This window comes from Epinephelus moara, chromosome 2 (assembly GCF_006386435.1).
Source record: "Epinephelus moara isolate mb chromosome 2, YSFRI_EMoa_1.0, whole genome shotgun sequence".
Classification (NCBI taxonomy): domain Eukaryota; kingdom Metazoa; phylum Chordata; class Actinopteri; order Perciformes; family Serranidae; genus Epinephelus; species Epinephelus moara.
Genome location: NC_065507.1, coordinates 2,654,604 through 2,678,794, shown reverse-complemented (window position 1 = coordinate 2,678,794; position 24,191 = coordinate 2,654,604). Strand labels below are relative to the sequence as shown.

General features: G+C 42.1%; 1 protein-coding gene across 1 annotated transcript in view; it reads right to left on the bottom strand.

Moving 5' to 3' along the window:
• Window positions 1–4,471, bottom strand: part of col4a3 (collagen, type IV, alpha 3) — a 45,428-nt gene extending 40,957 nt beyond the window's left edge. Inside the window, exon 1 of the mRNA XM_050065275.1 lies at window positions 4,344–4,471. Coding sequence (XP_049921232.1) covers window positions 4,344–4,433 — 90 coding nt within the window. The 5' untranslated portion in view covers window positions 4,434–4,471. The remainder of the gene's footprint in view (window positions 1–4,343) is intronic.
• Between the last annotated feature and the right edge of the window lie 19,720 nt (window positions 4,472–24,191).

The window sequence follows — 24,191 nt, the reverse complement described above, 5'->3', positions numbered from 1 at the left end:
CCTGTGAAAACAGAAGTGTATTTTGAAAACAGACAATGCATGTAACAGGCTGAAGTTGACACGGCGTCCCAGAACGTCAACAACCAACACACCCAGGGTACCTTGGACGTCATATGTGGACGTGGAAAGTCCATGACCAAACGTGGACATGTGACGAGGTCACAGTGAGGATGTGTTGACTGCTTTCATGCAGTCTTAGGACACAAAAGCAGAACGGAATATGTTGTAGACGTTACATGTGCATTAATGGAAACACACTGAACATGCTAACACACAGTACGGCATCACACAGATGTGCAGATGTCATCGGCACCCTTCTATAATGTCGTCGGTACTGACGTGACAACACAACAACCTTCGGATGGCAGAAGTGAAGCAGTGTGGATCAGTGTGTAATGAAATCTGTGTAGTTTCAGTGACTTTTTGTCTTTAATTCATAAAGTGTGAAATGAGTCGATGATCATCGTCGGCCGACTGAAGATGAAATGACTTCCTTTACATGTTTTCTGTCACTGTTCAGCTGCAGTCAGTCAGAGACTTTGCTTTTCACCGCAGCTCAGCAGATCAGATCAGAGTGTGTGTGTGTGTGTGTGTGTGTGTGTGTGTGTTTGGGTCAGTAATAACAGCAGATCAGGACAAAGGGCTGAAACTGAAAACAGACGAACTAAAACAACAGACAGAGACGGAGACCGTCTGACTGACTGCACAGAGACAGACAGACAGACAGACAGACAGACGAACGGACAGACAGACAGAGAGACAGACAGACAGGTTTTATTTCCTGTCTGACATTCTTTATGCATTCTTTTATTTCTGCAGTACAAAAAAAAAAAAGATGATGATAAAACAGAGAGCAGTTACACTGAAGCAGACACCGCGACGACCTGCAGGTCACATGACTCACAGCTGAAGGTGAAGAACCTGCTGCTTCTATACTAATCTGTCCAAAACTGACCTGATGGTGGCGCTAGTTACAATTAACCCTGAGGGGAATATGAATAACAAACCACATGTCATCACAACCCATCCAACACCTGCTGAGATGTGAAGGACCGACTGAATTAACGTCCATCAGGCTGCACTGTCTGTAAACTAAAAGTCATTATGTTTTATTTATAGAGCGCTTTTTAAGGTATTTAACTTGAGTATTTGTCAGCTGTTCTCCCATGTTTTTGTGTCTAAGTGACTAAAGAGAACAACACATTTTAAAACTGGTCCAGTACTGAGAGAGAGCGCTGCGATGTAACCACTCTGGGCATTTGTGCACCGTCAGTGAACGTCCACCAGACGTACATCGACACAGATGCCCATTACCAATATATTCCAGCCTGTTTTCACACTCTCTCTTAACTCTGGACCAGTTTCAAAACTAGTTGTTCCCATTACTCAGCTCTTCAAACATGGGAGAGTAGGGTCCAGGTAGAAAAACACCAAAATGGCCTTTTGTTTTTGACTCTTCACATGACACAAAAACAATAACGAAGGTGTAAGGACATGAAAACATCAGGTGATCTACGCTCACTGGCAGCAGCTGTGTTAGCTCAGTTAGCCCTCAGGTCAAAGAGGTCCCTCAAGTCTCCCCAATCACACTAAGAAGTGAGGATGGCACACTGAGCATGCTCAGATACTCTGAACTTGACTGGATCTGTAAGGAGAGGTGGATACAGCGCTGGAGGCGGGGCCACAATCATTCCTATGAAAGTTGCTTAGTGGCAAATGAAGCCAAATAAGTTTGATTTCCAGGTTTAAAATTGGATCCTTGGTACCACTGGGCTGACAGAGCAGGAGCACCAGACTCCTGCCGGCCAAGCGTCTAACTTGAATGAGGATAACATGATGTAATCTTGCAGCTTTTCTAGACTTTCCGGATGTTATCAGACCGAACGGATCAAACCCTGAGAGAGAAATGAGTCATTTCGCGGGGGTGGTAATGCGGTGTAAGCCCGAACATGTGATTTCTGGTGTCTGCAGACGATGTATATTTAAAGGATTTGAAGTCTGGAGCCGAGCACTGTCCACGTTCTGAACTCAGCAGGTCATGTTTGAGTCCACTGTACAGGTTGTGATGCTTCACAGATTCGAAACACATCGTTAGTAATTATCATCATCAGTTCCAGTTACAAATATTTGTTTTCTTCAACATCCAAGACAGTGTTGGATCTGTATGAGCCCGAACATCTTTCCTTTATCCTGATTTTAAACTCAAATGTAGAGAATTTTGAGGAAGCTAATGGCCGCCATCTTGGATCTTGTCATACATTTACTGTAGACCAGGGGTTTTGGAATGGGGGCCGGCTGTTTCTCGTATCATATGGGTCATCAAAACGCTCCTAAACTGTACGCTTCCTTGCTGTGGCCATGTCTCCTACCTTGAAGGACAACACATCCTCACTGTGACCTCGTCACATGTCCACGTTTGGTCATGGACTTTCCACGTCCACATATGACGTCCAAGGTACCCTGGGTGTGTTGGTTGTTGACGTTCTGGGACGCCGTGTCAACTTCAGCCTGTTACATGCATTGTTAGTTTTCAACATACACTTCTGGTTTTGCCAAGTTTTTTTCCTTCAACAACACACACACGTGGTTGGGCTCAGGAAAAAAGAACAGGGTTTGGCTTTACACTCTTACAGGAAGTGAACACCGGCCTCCTGGGTGAAAGTTGGTGGTTGTTGGACCCATCTGCCACCACTCGGACTTCTGCCCCCTTAACTTTTGTTGTTGTCCTACCGCGTTAAACAATAACGTCGTATATCATGCTAACGTGAAAGGACAGCTTTTTGTTGTTGGTGTCTGAAGCCGGAAGTCACTGAACAAGCACCTGTTTCTCGACGACTTCAGAGTGAAACCAGGAAATATCTGCTGGTTGGTAACTGCTCCAATCATGAAAACACGTTAGTTCGGCCTGTGTAGTTCCTACTTGTCTAGAAACTTTATAAAAGTCCTGCCTTCACGAGGTGAACAGAAAAAACATAAAGTGATCTTGCTTGATTAACATTAAGCAGAAGGTGTTCAAAACTGGTCCGTGGGCCAGATTTTGGACACGCCTGCTGTTGACTGTTTTACAGCATGTAAACAATGATGACATATGTAAATACAACACACTCAGCGGATCAGATATCTGATCTGAGAACAGCAAAGTGAAATCCAAGAAAACGTTTTAAGATGGACTGAGATCTGATGGAACCACATCTGGAATGTCTCCTCTTCCTCACAAAACATCCACTGACACGTTTACGTGCACAAAATATTCCAGGCTGAAGATTTCTACTACTGGCTGATGAAAATGAATATTCCACTAATGCTCCCATTTACATGCAGCCGTGCAGACTCTGATTAACGCGTCCGAACGAAGGATCAACTAGCATTTTTACGATTGCTAAAATACACGGCGTCCCAGAACGTCAACAACCAACACACCCAGGGTACCTTGGACGCCATATGTGTACGTGGAAAGTCCATGACCAAACGTGGACATGTGACGAGGTCACAGTGAGGATGTGTTGCATATTTATTTCCCTGTGCAACATAAACACGTGGTTAGGTTTAGAAAAATCATGATTTGGCTCTACACTCACTCGGGAAGTGGACATTGGGCTCCTGGGTGAAAGTCCGGGGATTGTTGGATCCATCCACTACTCCTCCAGCCTGCCCTACAGCGACTTTCCAGCTCCTTAAATTAAGTTGTTGTCCTGCGTCGTTTCAAGCTGAACCCGCCTGGCTGCGTTATAAAGTTAGCTATATATAACAAACTTTCCGGGCGGCGTCATTTGGTGCCACGAAAGTACGGCTTTTATTCATTTGTGTCTACGTCTGATGCAGAAATCACTGAACAGGTGGCAGTTTTTGAACATGGGTTGGTTCTGTTGTGTTACCTTTTGTTGCCTGAATACCACCAGAATACCTCCCATGATTCATAGCGACATGGACGACTACTTTAACTACTACTAATAATAATATAATAATAACACTGACAGGTCCTTCAGTTTCACTGTCTGCTGTTAAAAACAATTATACTAAACAAACACTAATATCACACTTGTCTGTCTGTTACCATGGTGACACACACACACACACACACACACACACACACACACACTCACACTCACACACACATACACACACTGTGAGGCAGCAGGTGTATCAAACCAATTAGAGTTATTGATCACCTGATAACAGGATGTGACTCACAGAGACTTTGACAATAAGTTTCTGATAATAAAAATCATCTTAAAACAAAAACAGACTTTGCTCCACAGTCTTTCAGATTTTCACAATAAAGTCCAGTTATTCTAATAAAAAGGAATTATTAACCCCTCATGTGTCGGGGTGTGTTCACTCACTCTTTCAGCATGTCCCGGAGCGGCGGTGCAGCAGAGCAGAAGAACCAGCAGCGGGACGCTCCTCCACCTCGGGCCGCCCGGAGCCTCCATCCAGACGGACTCACAGCTGCAGACTCCCCGCTGAGCACACTGACTGCCGGCTGGCTCGGCTTGGCTCGGGATGGGCTCCTCCTGCAGCCTCGGCTCGGTTCGGTTCGGCTCGGTTCAGTCCGGAGGGGGTCCGTACAGCTGATCGTGTCGGGCCACAGCAACCTGCTGCGGGATGGAGAGAGAGACAGTCCGCTGGCAGAGGAGTCAAACTCGCGACACTCAGAACGACACTTCCGGTTCACCTCTTCAAAATAAAAAAACTCACACAGCTCTGATAAAGTCTCAAATACACAAACAAAAACTGTGGTTACACACAAATCAGATTTAAAGGTGCCTTTACTTCACTCAGGTTTGTCCATTTTCTACTTTACTTTTTCAGAAGGCTTTTTTAAGTCACAGATCGTTTTGATTTTACATAGAAATAATGATCGACTTATTAAACATGATGCTCTGTGCAGGTTAAAGGCCCCTCAGACTCTCACAGGTGTTGTGACTGATGACGTCATTGTGTACTAATGAGAAGGACAAAGTTCTAACTTGTCAGGAAATTCCCTGAAGTTCTGAAAAACGTATTTGATTTGCAGAGAAAAAGTACCGTGTGCACAAATTATGATCTTACACAAATTATGATTAAGGCCACGTTAAAGAAATAATATTACGTTAATAAATCTACGAGAATAAAATCGTATTATTACAAGAACAAATTCGTAATATTACGAGAAAAAAGTTAATCTACAAGTATAAAGTTGTAATGTATCGAGATTAAATGTAATTTTAGAAGAGAAAAAAGTCACAGATTAAGACCAGAAGTCTGGTAACATGGTATAACAAGTTACAAAATGAAGAGTCTGATCTCGTGATATTTCTTTAGTCTCGTAGATTTATGATTTTATTCTCGTAATCTAAGATTTTTCTTTAACATGGCTCTCACCCTCCTCCGTATGATCCGTGCACTTTTGTACTTTTGCTCAAGTCAGATTTTGTCTGCAAGACTTAAACCTCCAAATGTAACTCTGACCTCATGAATCTGATGATGTGCCAGCATGTCTGTCAGCATCACACCTGCACAGGTGTACAGGTACAACCCATGGAGGATCTGTATTAAATCTACTGTCTGTATTCATTTGGGGTTATGTTACATCATCCCAGCCCCCAGCGTCCTTTGATGATGATATTTGGTTAGATTTAGGTTGTGATGTCAGGTGACCAAATTTCAACGTCCCCAACAAGCATCTTTCTGTTAAAGACATTTTTAAATGTCAGTGGTCACTGGTGAAAAGACGCTTGAAGACGTTGATTGAACGTTTAAGTTCAGACCATATTTCACCAGGAGTTGCAACAGTGAGATTTTCCATCCTCTGCAGGGTCCAAACAACAGTCTGACCTCATTTATGGAGCCAAACTAAGAAATCACATCCAGATTTCTAAGTTGAAGTCAATATTGTAAATCCCGGTGAATATGGTCTAAATGTGAACGTTCAGTCGGTGAACGAACTCGCACTTTTGAACCAGTTCTGAGCGTCTTCACTGGTTTTAAACATCTTCAACAGAAACACGCTCGCTGGGTCAGGACAACAACTTTTGCCAACTTCAATATGATGCACTGGAGACAGATGATGGTGATGTTTAGTTGGATTTTAAGTTGTGTTGTTGAGTCACCAAAATACAACGTCTTCCAAACGTCTCATGCCAACGTCATCGTGACGTAGAATACAGACATTTAGTCAAAACCCAACATCTGCAAAGGGTGACATGGAATCCTAACATCGTTGGACAGATAAGTTATCCTCAGCTCAGTTCCATTCCAACCAGAACATAACATCTGTTAGAGTCCAACATCTTTCTGGCAGCATTTCGACGCCCAGCGCTGGCTGGGATGTAAATAAATATTAATTATGTTGACACAGCTCTGCAGGATGAATAGGTTCACACACTCCAAATCTTTATAGATATCACCATGACACTTCCCACACTGTCAGAAAAAGGGTTCAGCACCATGAGGTCCTGTATCTGTACCCACTGCATAAGAATTAGGCAACTCTTTAAATTAAAGCAAGATGAAAATATTAATGAAGAGAGATCAACATGAAGCATCCCCAACTGGTTTCTTATAATAAGACAGTTATTATTGTTTTTACATATACGTTACACGTTTTCTGAAATGTTATAGATATGCAAATGAGTCATTATCTAATTAAATATGCATTGATTTACATAAATGTCCAGGACAGAAATATGAACTCAAATAAACCTAAATGAGTATTTTGGATAATTGTTTACCCACGAGTCTGAAAGACGTGTTATGGAAGCAAAAGAGCCCAAAGTCCCACAGTTGAGTCTCACCATAAGAAAGAAATGTGATATCATATTCTAAAGCAGATGAACATGTGTTCTGTTGGTGTCTGATGCAGTTTTAAGGTGACACATCTCCAGATCTGAGGTACGTGAATGTTCCTCTCTGTTTCTTCTCTGTGTGTCTGATGAAGCCACATCACTGTGACATCATGTGTCCTCAGATTCACATGGTGCAACATTTTCCATATAAATTCATAAATCATTGATTTAAAAATCGAACCTGAATCACAAACGATTATTTTCAACACTTGCGAGACATTTAAGAGCTTCACACTGACCCACAGACGACTGATCAACCTCTGTCTTGTGTCAGCTGTGAGACTGTTGGTGTTGTGGACGAGTAAAGACATTTTTAATATTATTTTTAATATGTTGTCAGTACTGTTGAGACAATCAGGGGAACTTAATGCAAACAGGACTGGTGTGATATCTAATTAATCTATATGTCACTTTTAAAATGTGGACCAAATCACAGATGTCATCAGAAAGATGATTCTTGTAAAGATGTATGTCATTTATAGTTTATACAGCTCATGTGCTTTATGAAGCTTATGTTGTTTAGAAACAGAGGTTTATCTGCTTTACGTATTTTATTGTTCATGCACAGCAGTTTTTGTTCTTTATGTACCGTAAAACTTCCATTAGTAGCCCGGGCTATTGTTTGCTTAAAGGGATAGTGCACCATAAAAATGAAAATTCAGCCATTATCTACTCACCCATATGCCGAGGGAGGCTCAGGTGAAGTTTTAGAGTCCTTACATCACTTGCAGAGATCCAAGGGTTTCAAACGTCCAAAAACACATAATTGAAACCACAAAATATCTCCATACTGCTTGTCCGTAGTGATCCAAGTGTCCTGAAGCCCCGACATAAAAAGTTGTTTGGAAAAACCTCATTTGAACTCTGTTTTTAGGGCCGAATTTTCATTTTTGGTGCACTATCCCTTTAAATCACTGAACTCAACAGGCCTATATTTGGGACAGGCCTTTAATTTCTTTCACACAAAACTGTTGCTCAGCAACGATCAGGAAATACAATCAAATCCTGGATTTAAACAAGTATGAATATTACTTGTATAAAAATCAGGCTTCGGATAATATATCAATTATGAATCACTGATTTGATCTAACTCCACCTGACACACCGTCACAACATCACTTTATCCTGTTAAAACAATCCTCACAACTGGGATTCATTTTCATAAAAAACCCTTTTGATTCGTTTGATCTGAGTCTTTACAGACCAAAGGAACATGAGTAACTTACAGGGTAATCCAGGAACGGACACATCATTTCAGGTCGCCGACAACCTGGTTTAATACGTCAGAAGAACTTCTATTTAAAAAACTATTTGGCAACCAGACCAGGCCTCTAATTGAGACAGGCCTGTATTTGTCAAAATGTGAAGCCACACAGGGCTGGTAAAAGAAACTGGGTGTTTAATCGAACTTTTACAGTAGTTTATGTAGTTTAATTCTTTATGTGCCGACATCAGCTTCACTCCTGAAACAGCGTTTTGTTTCATTCCTGCTGTACGACGTCACTGGACTTATTAATTGACACTGATGTGTTTATGTCATAAAATAACCGTCGTCATCCTCGGGACACCAGACAGTTTGTCTCCATCAGTGAAACACAACAACAACCAGCGTCTACGTCATGGAGTTCACAACTTTGTCTGTGTTGTACATTATTTGTTATTTATTTATGTATTTATGTATGTATTTATTTATGTATTTATTTATTTATTTATTAAAATTAAAGTCTTGCTGGCCGTGTTTTGTTTCATCATGTGACCAATAATTATTATGTCTGTCAAAAGAGAGTTCCTTGTCAGTTCCCCATACACACAGAAACACTTTACAAACACATTTTAAAAATGTTTTTTTTTTAGATATATAATTTATTTATTTGTGTTTTTATTTATTTATTTAGTCATATTCCATTTATGATTCTTCCCTGTTGCACTACTGTTTTTCTCTTGTCTCTGATGATCTTTATTGTTGGGCTGTGCACCAAACACCAAAGAACATGTGAAAACCTGATCAGCAATAAACCTGATTCTGATTTGATCAATAAATGTTTCGATCAGTTAATCGATTAAAGTCCACGTGGAGACACTGCCGGTCCACAGCACGAGACACACGTGATACATGAGACATGCAGCTTTTATTTTGGAGCGCGGAGCCTGCAGACCGGAAGTGTGTGTGTGCGCACCTGCAGGTGTTTGCGGCAGTTGACAGGTGTTGGGTTGTGTGTGCAGCGCAGCGCTGCGGCTTCAGTTTAGCGGATAAAGTTGAGAGTTTTCTGTCCGTGTGTCTCTGACATGAAAAGCGCGTGAAGCTTCGGACTGAGCGCGAGACCTTCAGGTAAGTGAGCCTCACCTGTGTTTGTATCTGTGTGTGTGTTTGTGTGCGCGCGTGTGTGTGTGCGTGTGTGTGTGCGTGTGTGTGTGTGTGAGGCGCTGCAGCCGCGGTGATTAACACCAATCAGCTGGTGATTAAGTGTTAATGAAGCTCTAATCAGCGTCAGCGACGTCAGCGGGTTAATTAACGTTAATGATGAAGCTGAAGAGGAGGAGAGAAGTAACGGAGTACTTTTACTCAACTACTGTGCTGCAGTCCAGTGTTACTGCAGCTGTACTGCACTACTTCATCCTGCAAACTTTATACACAGAAAAAGATGAGAGATATAAACTGATAACTTTATTGACACCGACAGAAACTTGTTTATTGAGTCCTGTCACGTGACAAACAAACAAACAAACAAAAAGTACTTGATGTTTATTTAAAGCCTCTGTGCTTTGGTACATTGTGTGAAAATACTTCATCACAAGTCAAAGTCCTGCAGTGTTAGAGTTTTATCTGCAAACTGTGCCTGAAGTATCAAAGTGCTCGTTGTGCAGCAGAATGAACTCTGTTGAAGTGTTTTGACATATTTGATGATTAATATGTTTTAAACTGTTTTATTTGATTTAATGTGAGTCGTGTGTAAAATCTGCAGCTGTCAGATGAACGAATGCAGCAAACAGTGCAGTACTTTCCTCTGAAGTGTGGAGAAGCAGGAATGTAAAGTAGCAGAAAATACTGAAGTACAAGTACATGAGAGTTGTTGTTGAGTGCAGTACTGGAGTAACTGTACTCTCAGTCTCATTGACAGTAATCAGAGTGTTTGTGAACTTGAAGGCCGAGCACAGTTTGTCTTCACGGAGCAGTTTGTCTTCATCAGTTTGTCTTCATGTCTTCACCTCTGACCTCATTTCCACTAAGTCACCTCATGCGTCTCCAGATATCAGATATCTGATCTCAGAACAGCAAAGTGAAATCCAAGAAAACATTTCAAGATGGAATGAGATCTGATGGTTGGAGCCACATCTGGAATCTTTCCTCCTCCTCCTCCTCCTCCTCTTCCTCACACAGTGGAACCAAACATCCACTGACTGCGTTTACATGCACAAAATATTCCAGGTTTTGTCCTGATTCCAAAAAATTCCTTCTTCTTGCTGATGAAAATGAATATTCCACTAATGTTCCCATTCACATGCACCCGTGCAGACTCTGGTTCACGTGTCCTAACGAAGGATCGACTAGCATTTTTACAATTGTTAAAGTCATTCATCCAATAGCCAATAAAATACCCACACACCCTCAGCTGTATGAGTATGATAACAACAAGGAGAAGAAGAGGAAGTGAGACAGCACCTGGACCAACCTGGTCTCACTCCGAAGTCGTCGGAATCCAGGGCTTGGTCAGTGACTTCTGGTGTCAGACCAAAAAAGCTGTCCTTTCACGTGGGCAAGATACGCATTTGGGTATCGTTATTGTTTATTGACACCCAGCGGTGTCGGGAGGACGTGGCGGGACAACAACAAAGGTTAAAGCAGTGGAATTGCGACTGCTAAGGTGGATGGGTCCAACAACTACAGACTGTCACCCAGGAGGCTGGTGTTCACTTCCTGTAAGATTGTTAAGCCAAACCCTGTTCTGTTTTCCTGAACCCAACCACGTGAGTGTGTTGAAGGAAAAACAATTAAATTTGTGGTGTTGTACCGACGCATTGCTTTTATTTTGAAAGAGACTGTATCAAACTGTACATTTCCTGTGAAAACAGAAGTGTATTTTGAAAACAGACAATGCATGTAACAGGCTGAAGTTGACACGGCGTCCCAGAACGTCAACAACCAACACACCCAGGGTACCTTGGACGCCATATGTGGACGTGGAAAGTCCATGACCAAACGTGGACATGTCACAAGGTCGGAGTGGGAATGTGTTGCCTGGACATGGGCATTAGTTTATCCAACGCGGACTTTCACGTTGACATATGATGCACTAGGAGTCACCCTGTGTCTGTTGTTGACACTCTGGAATGGTAAAACATCTTGTATCTATATGTTTATTTATTTGTGCAACAAAAGCTCGTGGTTAGCTTTAGAAAAAAACATCACGGTTTGGCTCAACATTCACAGGGGAAGCAAACAGCGGTCTCCTGGGTGAAAGTCCGAAAGTCTGGGATTTGTTGGTCCAGTCCACTTCCCCTGCAGCCCACCCAATAGGGAGTTTCCAGCTCCTTAGATTACATTGTTACCAGCAGCGTTACAAACTGCTGCTGGGTAGTGCCTTTCACAACACCGCAAAAGGTGCCTTTGTGTGTCAGTCGACGTCCACTATAGTGCCCGTATTGGACGACTTCGGTTGGTATCATCCCACCACGTAAGGTGCCTTTGTGCAGCGGTATTTGATGAGTTTGGAATGAGAATGGGCTGGTTATTATAGTTTATAAACTTTAAACAGAATGAATCACTGACAGTACCGACATTTTATCCACGTAACGTAACACCAACCTAGTGATGCGCATATTCTGCAGTGGACCTGTTTGTATGCGGCAGCGTCACGTGTGTCACTGCTAGGCCACTTTAAAATGTCATAGGCTCGTTCTAGTAAAAGCCTCTTTACACTGCCTCTTCAGGGCGAGAATTTCACACACTTCTTCTGCCTCACTGTGCTGCATAACAAGTACAAATGAGGAATCAGGGGACAGTGTTGTCTTGGAGGTCGTAACAGCGCTGAAATTATGTCTGTATAAACAGGACGGCCAGCAGGACGGGACAATGGACGGCACAGGTGTGATTTTTTGAAGACGTGTTCAGTGTGCGACCCACCGCTGGAGATTACAGTGAGCAGCTAACTCAAAGAAGAACAGTGGCTGAAAATGTCCACAAATACTGAAAACAGTGAGGTCCAGGAGCTCCTTACCCTCTGAGCAGAGGAAGAGGTCAGCAGCCATATAACAGGGAGGGTCAAAGATTGTTGTTGACATGTTGTGGTGGAGAGGGAGCTGAACTGGAAGGCAAAGCTTTACTGGTCCATCTGCGTCCCAACCCTCACCTATGGTCATGAGCTCTGGGTAGTGACTGAAAGAATGAAATTGTGGATACAAGCGTCTGAAATGAGTTTCCTCTATAGGGTGTCTGGGCTCAGCCTTAGAGATAGGGGGAGGAGCTCGGGCATCTGGAGGGAGCTCAGAGTAGAGCCGCTGCTCCTTCGCATTGAAAGGGGTCAGTTGAGGTGGTTCGGGCATCTGATCAGGATCCTCCTGGGCCTGTAGAGGTGTTCCAGGCAAGTCCAACTGGTTGGAGGCTCTGGGGTAGACCCAGAACATGCCCGAGGGATTGTATCTCTCATTTGGCCGGGGAACACCTCAGGGTCCTGCGTTAGGGTCTGGAAAGTAGCGCTGGGAAGAGGGACGTCTGGAATACTTTGCTCAGCCTGCTGCCCATGGATGTGATGTCATTGTAATTGTTTATAAAGCACTGTCAACGTGTATGTTATGTGTCACACTAGAGGCCAATGCTGTTGTGTTACACGTCTCACCTCTTTTGTTTCCATGATGCCGACATATTGTCTAAAATCACACACTGGAGCAACATGATGCCACTGTTGTTTGGTTCTTTGTTAAAATGTAAAGGCACGGTAAATAAGGCACCTTATAGCAGCTCTATAGCGCCATCCCTCTTTACTTTTTAAGAATAATGTTGAAAAGTTCTATTTTGCATCATTTACAGTGACATGCATCAGCACCCCTGGTCAAAATTTTGTTTACTCTGAGTAGTTAAGTGAGTAGAAGTCAAACGGATCTTCAAAAGGCATGAAGTTAAAAATGACACATTTCTTCAATATTTTGAGCGAGATTACTTTTTAATTTCAATCTTTTACAGTTTCAAAATAACAAAAAATGAAAAGGACCTGAAGCAAAACTTTGGGCACCCTGCATGGTCAGTGCTCAGTAGCGCCCCCTTTGGCAGGTACCACAGCTTCTAAACACTTTGTGTATCCAGCTCAGAGTCTTTCAGTTCTTGTTTGGAGGATTTTCACCCATTCTTCCTGCAAAAGGCTTCTAGCTCTGTGAGATTCTTGGGCCGTCTTCATGCTCTGCTCTTTGAGCTCTATCCACAGATGTTTAATGATGTTTAGGTCGGGGGACTGTGAGGGGCGTGGCCAAACCTTCAGCTGGCTCCTCTTGAGGTCGTCCATTGTGGATCTGGAGGTGTGTTTAGGATCATTGTCCTGTTGTAGAAGCCATCCTCTCTTCATCTGCAGCTTTTTTACAGATGCTGTGATGTCTGGAATTTAACTGAATCCATTCTTCCCTCTACCTGTGAAATGTTCCCCGTGCCACTGGCTGCAACACAAGCCCAAAGCATCATCCATCCACCCCCGTGTTTAACAGTTTGTTCTCCAAACATACCTTTGCTCATTGTGTCCAGAAAGTTCTGTTTTACCTTCATCAGTCCACAGGACTTGTTTCCAAAAAGCATCAGGCTTGTTCAGATGTTCCTTTGCAAACTTGTGAGGCTGAATGTTGTGGTGAGGACACAGGAAAGGTTTTCTTCTGATGACTCTTCCATGAAGCTCATATTTGTCCAGGTGTGTCTGCACAGTAGAACAGTGCACCACCACTCCAGAGTCTGAGAAATCTTCCTGCAGGTCTTTTGCAGTCAAACAGAGGTTTGATTTGCCTTTCTAACAATCCTACGAGCAGCTCTCTCAGAGAGTTTTCAGCTTGACCTCCACAGTTCCTGTTAACTGCCATTTCTTACTGACATGACCAACTGAGGAAACAGCTCCCTGAAAACACTTTGCTATCTTCTTCTAGTCTTCATCAGGTCTTTTAGTTTTCAGAGTGCTAGGCAGCTGTTTAGAGGAGCCCATGGCTGCTGATTGTTGGGACAAGCTTTCAGGAGTCAGAGTATTTATAAAGCTTTGAAATGAGCATCACCTGGCCTTTGCTAATGATGACTGTGAACAAGCCAGAGCCCTAACAAGCTCATTAAGCTCTGAGACCCTGGGAAAAGCTGAGAGCTCAGATATCTTGGGGTGCCCAAACTTTTGCATGGTGCTCCTTTCATTTACTTTTCACTCTAAAATTGTACAAAACAAAAATAAAACACTGGTCTTGGTTAAAATGTTGAAAATCATGTTTCATCTTTAACTTCATAGCTTTCAGAGATCAGTTCGTCTTCTACTCACTTAACTATTCATAGTAAAAGGCATTATGACCAGGGGTGCCTTGACCTTTGCATGACGCTGTACTGTTCAGTTATTTGTTGCACCACAGTCTCGCAGCATAGAGCGACTCTGGGCACAGATGGAGCAGCAGAACATCAGGTGCAGTAAATGTGAAACTTAACTGCTCATTGAGCTGGGTCTAAAAGTTCGCCTTCACTCACCTCTGCAGCAGCTGCTCCTCCCATCCATTGATCTGGTCTGATCAGCTCTGATCAGATCGACTGATCGATTATCCGCCCTGCGACTCAAAACTCAACCACCCTTTCCAATGAAACTGTGGACAGGGTTACTTCGTACAAATATTTAGGTACCTTTTTTGATGAACATCTTAAAGTTGATGTAAACTCTGTAGGTACTGTGAAGCGAGGGCAACAGAGAATTCAACTTCTCCGTAAGCTAAATTTCTTTTCAGTCCCGTCACCCTCTGCTGTTTTTATCAGTCTTTTATTAAGAGTTTCCTGTGTTTTTCATTTATCTGCTGGTTTCACAGCCTCACATTGAAGAAAATGGTCTAAAGCATTGTTAAAATCTGGTCTAAGATCACAGGAGTGTTTTGTGTTAAGCGGCGCACTGTGTCTGTAATTAACATTTTTTTGTGTCTTTGTGTCCCTGCAGGACGACCACCAGTGTCAGAGTGTCCTCATTGGCTGAGAGCCGTCTGGAGGCAGAGTCAGAGTGACAGGGTCGTGTCGTGGGGGCGACTTCCTCTGAGCAGAGGACAAGATGCTGCTGACTTCCTGCTCCGCCCCCTGCAGCTACATCTGGCTCTGGTAAACAAACAAATAAACAAACAAACACAAATAAATGACCATCAGCAGATGTGACTCTGCATGAGATGACCAGGAGACACTTTCATCACTATCAATCACTGATCAGTGACTCACCTGTGTGTTTCCTCCTCCAGGTGCCTCCTGATGATCCTGACGGCTCCTCCAGCAGCTCTCGGGGTGAGTTCACCACTCGTTGTTTAAAACTCACCTGTCATTTCTTCACTGGGGCTTTTATTGTGAAAGAGCTTTCTCTCTTCCTCTGAACGCCTCTGATGTGAGGTCACAGGATGTTGGCATGATGCTCACCTCAGTGTTATTGATCCTGTTGATCAGAGTGTTATTGATCCGATCATCAGGTTCTGACAGTGTGTCAAACTCTCACACCTCTTTTCCACCAACTGAGCTCTGGTTCTTGAACCGATGCTGCTCAGGATTCTTGGAACTTTGGTGCTATCTAGCGAACCATCTCGAATTTCCACCAGTTTCAGTAAGAACAATTGTAATGAAGGATGTTTCATCAACAGAGGTCGTTGCACAACAGAATTGAACGGCAGTAACAAAGAGGCGACCAGTGACGTCATCACGGTTCGCACAATTTATTTTTGGTTGGCTCTGAACGGTGGGCGAACAGGAAAAGATCCCATCACGTGTTGGTAGAGAGGGGGTATCAGAGGTTTTCCAACTCCCCAATTAACACCCCTTAAAATGAAAATTAAATTCATGGACGGTCTCAAATATTAAGATCATTCATTTTTTTTTCATCAATCCAGTGAAGTACATTTTGTTTTTCATCGTATGTCTCAGTTGTTTTGTTGTTGCTTGTTTAATTCTTCATGGCTTGCGGATTCATTTAGTCCATAAATCATCAGATAACTTTACTGACAGATGCAGCGTGACTGAAAACAAGATGCTTCTTATTAATGGAACATTAATCAAACAAATCTCATTTTCAAAGGTCATTTTTTTTCTTTTAGTCTCAGTCACATTTTCACTGTGAAAAACGTCGTTATTAAAATGTTGTGTCATAGTTTCCATTGATGAAATAAAAACTGCAGTAAAGTTAATTTTCATACGAAAGTGTGACTCACAGTGAACTGATAGCTTATGTATTTTGGTGCTGCAGCTGCTGACATGGACAACGATGTGGGTTATATTTATAGTGAGTTTAGGTCAAATCATATATTTAAAGAGTTCCCACGATCATGGAAATCCTGGGAAAGTCATGGAATTTTTACAGTCACATTTTCCAGGCCTGGAAAAGACATGGAATTGGTCGATATCCTTGGTAGTTTTGAAAAAGTTATCAAATTTTGTGTACAATGAAATTTTTACAATAATCGTCAATCATAATAAAAATAAGATGATTAACATAATTTTTTTTCATATTCGAATTGTTGGAAAAATGTTGAAAATAAAAAACCTAGACTAAGTTAAGCAAAGCTAAGCTAAGCTAAGTTAAAATTAAGTTAAAATTAGTTAAGTTGGGCAAAGTTAAGCTAAACTAAATTAGACTAAGCTAAACTAAACTAAATCAAGTTGAGCTAAACTAAACTAAATTAAGTTAAGATAAACTAAACTAAGTTATGGTAAACTAAATTAGACTAAACTAAACTAACTAAATTAAATTATGCCAAGCTAAATTAAACTAAATTAAGTTAAAAGCTAGTAAACTAAGCTAAACTAATTTAAGCTAAGATAAACAAAGTAAGTTATGCTAAACTAAACTAGATGAAGCTAATTTAAGTTAAACTAAATGAAATTAAGAGAAAGAATGAAATTAGACTAAACTAAGCTTAAATAAACTACACTAAACTAAACCCATGAAGTCACAATCGTCACATTTACTGGAGATACAAGAGGTTGAAATATTCTTAATTTTTGCCTCACTGTGTCTGATGAGGTCTTTTTGTGGCTCCACGCTGGTGATAGTCGTGGCCGCTGGCATTATAGTTCAGGGTTGTCCACCCGTCAGTCCTATTCTCATGAGCGCAATATCTCTAAGTTGTCTTTAACTCAATGAACTGGTTAAATTTTGGTGATCAAAGGTCACTGTCGCTGTAAGAAGGCCTTGAAGGAATTTCCTCAAATTTGGCACAAACATCCACTTGGACTCAAGAATAAACCAATTGGAATTTGGTGGTTGAAGGTCGAAGGTCACTGTGACCTCACAAAACATGTTTTTGGCCATAACTCAAGAATTCATATTCTAATAACGAAAAAATGTTGCATAGATGTCGTGAATGAGGTGAAGACATTTTATATCCAAAAGGTCAAAGGTTATCTTTCGTTTCACATCGTAATATTTTGCAAAAACCCTTTTTTGACCATTATTCAGGGTCATGGAACAGAACGGAATTGGTGACTCTGATCTTGAAACTGTGCTGATTGTATAGATCTTCTGCATGTGAAGCATCCATGTTTTCACAGACAGGGATGGAGACTGTCAGAGACACTGGACTTGAGTTAAAATGCTGGTGTGCGGAGGCGTAAAACCACGAGACAGTAACTCTGGTTTGGAAGAGCCGCCTGATCCTCAGAGGGTCTTTGGCACGCTGGGTTCAGCTGATTGAGAGGTTCAGGAGTTGGGTGGATTCAGGTGGGACTGACCCGCAGGTGGAGTTCGAAGATCACCTGAGTGTCTCTGGTGTCCCCCAGGGATCAGACCTTGGGCCTCAGGTCTTTATTTATTTAAACACAAGAGATCAATATAAAGTGACACTGATGGACCGATGATGGAGGACTGATGCTGAACTGATCCAGGATGAACAGAGGATGTAGGGATGACCCTGCAGAGGTAGAGAAACTTTTCAGTCTCTCCATCCTGTTGAGGTCGTCAAGTTCAGTCTGTCTGTGAACAGCAGGGTAGGCAGCCAATCAGCTGCTACGCTGTCTGCTCAGCCAATCAGTGGCAGTGTGGTGTCCCTGATGGAGAGATGATGGAGGATGGATGGATGGCAATAGGAGCTGGTGGCAGTGCAGATTGGGTTAAGGTATAGGATGGAGGACTGATGGAGGTTGGGGGACGGCATGAGTGCAGACGGGTGCAGAACAGTCGTGACAGTAAATGGAGCGATGATGGAGGATAAATGGAGGACTGATGGAGGGAGGATGGTGCGAGTGCAGACATTCAGGACAAAGTCGTGACAGCAGATAGAGCGATAGCCACATTCCTGCTGCTGATAGCCACGCCTGACTGATAACCTGGTTTACACAACGCTGCAGGAATGTGGCTGCTACACAAACACTGCTGCATGCTGGGAAACTCACCGTCTGGGGCCCACAGTGAAATAAAAACCCCTCACGCTCAGTGTATCAACAGGGACACTCAGTGTGGGACATGTAAAGGGGTACAGCCACCATCAGGTCCTGTTCAACAGTTGTTCCTTCCATGTTGTGTCTGACGTACCTCCATCACATGAACTCAGGTCCCTCTTCGATAACACCATCCATTAAGTTCCAGATGGTTTCATGACATACACTAACAAACACATTTTATTATACGACGCATACTAACAAACACATTTTATTATATGACGTACACTAACAAACACATTTTATTATATGACGCACACTAACAAACACATTTTATTATACGACGCACACGAACAAACACATTTTATTATACGACGCACACTAACAAACACATTTTATTATACGACGTACACTAACAAACACATTTCATTATACAACGTACACTAACAAACACATGTGGTGGCAAAACTACTATTTAATGAACCGTTTAAAGAAAGTCTTCACACGTCGGCTGTCTTTCTTGAGTTTTAACAAGCATTCATGAATGGAGACACTCACACATACAACCGCATGAACAGTCAGTCAGTAAGAGTGCCTAGCAAGTCTTCTCGCCCTGCTATCTTTATAGTTCCCATAACACATGCACATCAACAGTCAAAATATGTGGCGCCTTGACATTCCTACACACAACATCTCTTGAGACTATCAAGGACACTTGTTGTCCTCCCTGGCTCGTGACCTTGGTGTCTCTCACTGCTTTCACAGTAGGGGTTAAATGAGCACCACACATCATACATCATAGCAATACCAAATACCAGAATTTTCCATCACAACAACGTACACTAACAAACACATTTTATTGTACGACATACACTACCAAACACATTTTATTATACGACGCACACTAACAAACACATTTTATTGTACGACATACACTACCAAACACATTTTATTATACGACGCACACTAACAAACACATTTTATTATACGACATACATTAACAACCACATTTTATTATACGACGTACACTAACAACCACATTTTATTATACGACATACACTAACATTTTATTATATGACGCACACTAACAAACACATTTTATTATACGACGTACACTAACAAACACATTTTATTATACAACGTACACTGACAAACACATTTTATTATACGACGCACACTAACAAACATTTTATTATACGACATACACTAACAAACACATTTTATTATACGACGTACACTAACAAACACATTTTATTATACGACGCACACTAACAACATTTTATTATACGACGTACACTAACAAACACATTTTATTATACGACGCACACTAACAACCATTTTATTATACGACGTACACTAACAAACACATTTTATTATACGACGCACACTAACAAACATTTTATTATACGACGTACACTAACAAACACATTTTATTATACGACGCACACTAACAAACATTTTATTATACGACATACACTAACAAACACATTTTATTATACGACGCACACTAACAACCATTTTATTATACGACGTACACTAACAAACACATTTTATTATACGACGCACACTAACAACATTTTATTATACGACGTACACTAACAAACACATTTTATTATACGACGCACACTAACAACCATTTTATTATACGACGTACACTAACAACCATTTTATTATACGACGTACACTAACAAACACATTTTATTATACGACGTACAGTAACAAACACATTTTATTATACGACGTACAGTAACAAACACATTTTATTATACAACGTACACTAACAAACATACAGTGTACATTAACAAAAGTGTTTTATTGAACATGTTTTTATTATACAACATACGCTAACAACCCTACATACGTTATATTATATGACATACATCTACAAACGTGTTTTATTATTCAGCGTTCATTAAGAAATGCATGTGACTTGTATGGCATACATAGACAAACATGTATGTATTTTATTATGGACTGTACATTCATGAACACCTTTTATTATGCTGTATATTAAGGAATATACCTGTGTCTTATTATACACCTTACATTGATGAACACGTGTTTTATCATATGCTGCACAACATGTTTTATGATACATTGTGAACTAACTTACAGAAATCTTTCATAATAGAACACACATTAACAAACCTGTGTGTCATTGGTTGTGTACAGCTATAATGAACAAATGTGTTTTACTGTGTACTGTACGTAAATGAACACATACTGTGTACAACATCTAACACACATGGATGGATGCTTTATTATACGGTGTACATTTACAGATGTGTTTTATTGTACGGAATACGTGAACGAACACACGTATGATTATATGACGTACAGTAACAAACACATGATGTATTTTACTGTGTACATGACACGCACGTGTTTTGGCTCAGCTGCAGCAGTCGGCGTTTTTTATTGTTGAAGTGATTTTCTGATGGTTTGATTCGTATCTGATGAACAGAAGCTGCTTCACATCTGTCCTCATTCAGACTGTTCAAAGAGTTTTGTGGGTCAGAAAAAATGGATGCATGATTGTCACTGACGTTATCTGATAAACACACACACACACACACACACACACACACACACACAAGCACAGTCAGCTGTCTGCTTCCTGAGAATCTCAGAGATGCTTGTCTGTCTCTGCGCAGTGTTTACATTCCTCACTGTCTGAACACAGAGAATACACCATAAAATACAAAACACACTCTGCTGGAGACAATACACCCAAAAACACAAAACTCACATGCTAGGGGAAATACACCCCAAAACAATAAAAACAAAAAACTTGTTGCCTTGTTCCAGTCATAACATCCATGATTTCATACATTTAACACTCCTGTTTTTATGATCGCAGTCGGAAGCTCATACATCCTTCAGTGGTGTGGCGCCCCCAGGCTTGATGGGACATATAATCCACCCAGTGTGTCCTGGATCTTAGATCACCATCCCAAACTCTCCAATTGTTGGCAGCACCTTAATATTGTGTTTATGAAAATCACAAACAGTCTGTGACAAGGACACAAATCTGGCGGAGGAGTCCAGTACCTACTGAGAATACAGCTCTCACTGCCGTTAAAAACTGAATGAGTCATAGTTACAGCCCCAGTGCCCCATACTCACTCTACCCACCACAAGATACCCCGGATAACCCGGTCCTAAACCTCACCCTAGTCCAAAAAACACACGTAGACTGGATGGACAAACTGCAGGTGTAAACACCAGGGGCCAGTTGCACACACACCTAAAGTGAAGATTTTCCTTAAAGTCCCAGTTATTTCCTCAAAATAAAATTGGTTGCACAAAGTACCCTAAGTCCCTGATCACACCGAAAGAGTTGTAGCAGCTGGAGGCAGCTTTTTGTAAATGTTTTTAATGAGAAAGAAATTTCTGGCTGTTTTCATGTTGCTACGCGCCTCACGTTTCTGTACTCTAGACACCTTGCATTTTTGCTGGAGCACTCTGAACTCCTGGAGTTGAAAAAACTTCAACTCAAAGCAGAAAAGCACCTCATGTCATCTCTTTTTTCAGCATCTTTTTTCCCATTGTCCAATCAGATGATGTGAGAGGTGGGCCTTCTGTGGTGGTCACGACAACAAGTTTACAGTTGGTAAACAATGGAGGAGAAACTGGTGGTAGTGGTTGCTGGATACCCAGAGCTATACGGCCTGATGATAGACAGCAGGTTGTCAAACTGCCCCTGAGTCATCCTAAAATCTGCCTGTAAACGTCCATGATGGAGGAGAAGGTCCTGGACCAACTGGTGGTACTCCCCATGATCCAGCCTCTTTTTTAGGGTCTCATGTACCCACACAGATCTCTGTTTATCTGCTGACAGCCTCTCACCCTCAACCAGAGCTACAGACAGTACCCTCTGCCTCAACATGTCAGCAGCTACACACTGATTACTGGAGAGTAAATAAAAATAATGAAATGAAAGATAAAGGGTAGATTGATAACACAGGAAGGTTAGAATAAGGAGATGAGTCCGTGGTTGCCTGGCAACAATAAAAAGGTGCAGGAAGCATTTTTTTCACTAGTGGCATTTGCTTAAAAAAAAAAGCAGTGCGCCTTTCTGTGTGATCGGGGCCTTAGTATAAGTATTTATGTTTTTCTCCTTGTCTTGGTCTTTTCCTTAAAGAATTCCTAGACTGTTGCACAAAAGACCTTAGCAACCAAAGCAAGGTAAAAAAAAAAAAAAACCTGTCTTAACTGCAACATGATCAAGTTTATGGTGATAAATGAAAATAACCAACACACCCTGAGAAGAGTGTTCTGTGACCAGGAGAACCTGACGGATACACTCCTGATTTTACACTTTAGATTGGACTGAATCTATCTTCATTGTTTCTTCCTACAGTTGTTTTCTGTTTTCTGGTATTTGGGGTCAAATTTACTTTTTTTTTAAAGATTTTTTGGGGGGCTTTTTGCCTTTAATGTACAGGACAGTGTGAAATGGGGAGACAGAGAGAGTGGGGGGACGACATGCAGCAAAGGGTTGCAAGCTGGAGTCAAACTCGCGACCGCTGCAGCGATGCATCACCTCTATACATGGGGCGCTGGCACTATCCACTAAGTTACTGACGCCCCTCACATTGATCGGCCATAATGAACACCATGTTCAAGCATGGGGTGGTTTATAAGTGTACTTGGTACCAGGACACAGATTCAGGAGGTGCAATGTGGATTCTGTCCACGCTGTGGAACAGTGTAGAACAGTGGACCAGCTCTTCATTGTTGCGGGGCTGCTGCAGGGGTCGTGGGATTCTGCTCAACCAGTCTACACATGCTTTGTGGACTTGGAAAAGGCCTACGATCATGTCCCCCTTGAAGCGCTGTGGGGGGCACTGCAGGAGTATGGGGTACCAGAGCTGCTGCCAGGAGCCAAAGTGAGAGGTGTGTCCGTACAGTCAGCACAAAGTCAAACACGTTTTCAGTGGGTGTTGGCCTGCGCCAGGGTTGTCCCTTGTCACCAATTGTCACCAGCCACTGGGAGGAGAGTGTCCAGTTTGGGGTCCTCAGAATTGCATCTCAGCTCTTTGCAGATGATGTGATTCTGTTGGCTTCATCGCAAAATACGAATGGCTCCCCAGGTCTATTCCTGGGGAGCGATATCAACAGCTGTCACTCAGAGTGCCCCTTCACACAATTGCAAAGACGGAAAACCAATCAGAGTAAACGAAATGTGTCAACATGGTTGACCAGGCTAGTGAGTTGCTGCTCCGGGTGAAGTATCTCAGGGTGTTTTTCAAGAGTGAAGGTGAAATGGAGCGTGAGGTGGACAGTCAGATCGGTGCAGTGTCTGCAGTGATGTGGGCGTTTGTATTGAAAACAGAGCGGAGCTCGAGGGTGAAGCTTTCAATTTACCTTCCCATCTGGGGTCATGACTGAAAGAATGAGATTGCTGATACAAATAGCCAAAATGAGTTTCCTCTGAAGGGTGTCTGGGTTCAGCCTCAGAGATAGAGTGAGGAGCTCAGACATACGGAGGGAGCTCGGAGTGGAGCTCCTTCACGTCGAAAGGGGTCAGCTGAGATGGTTCAGTATCTGCTCAGGATCCTCCTGGGCGCCTCCTGATAGAGGTCTTCCAGGCATGTGTGGATGAATGGATTGATAACTAGTGTGTGTCATGATGAGGTCATAATGATGTCACACTAACGTTTTGTGTTTTGAGTAAAGAACTTCCTCCAGTGGGACAAGAAAGATCTGAAGTGATGTCATGTTGATGACGTATGGAGGTGCTGCTGCAGCGATGTGACGTGAATGTAACGTTGATGTAGCCTGGAAATCCAGACCCAAATCTAGACAGA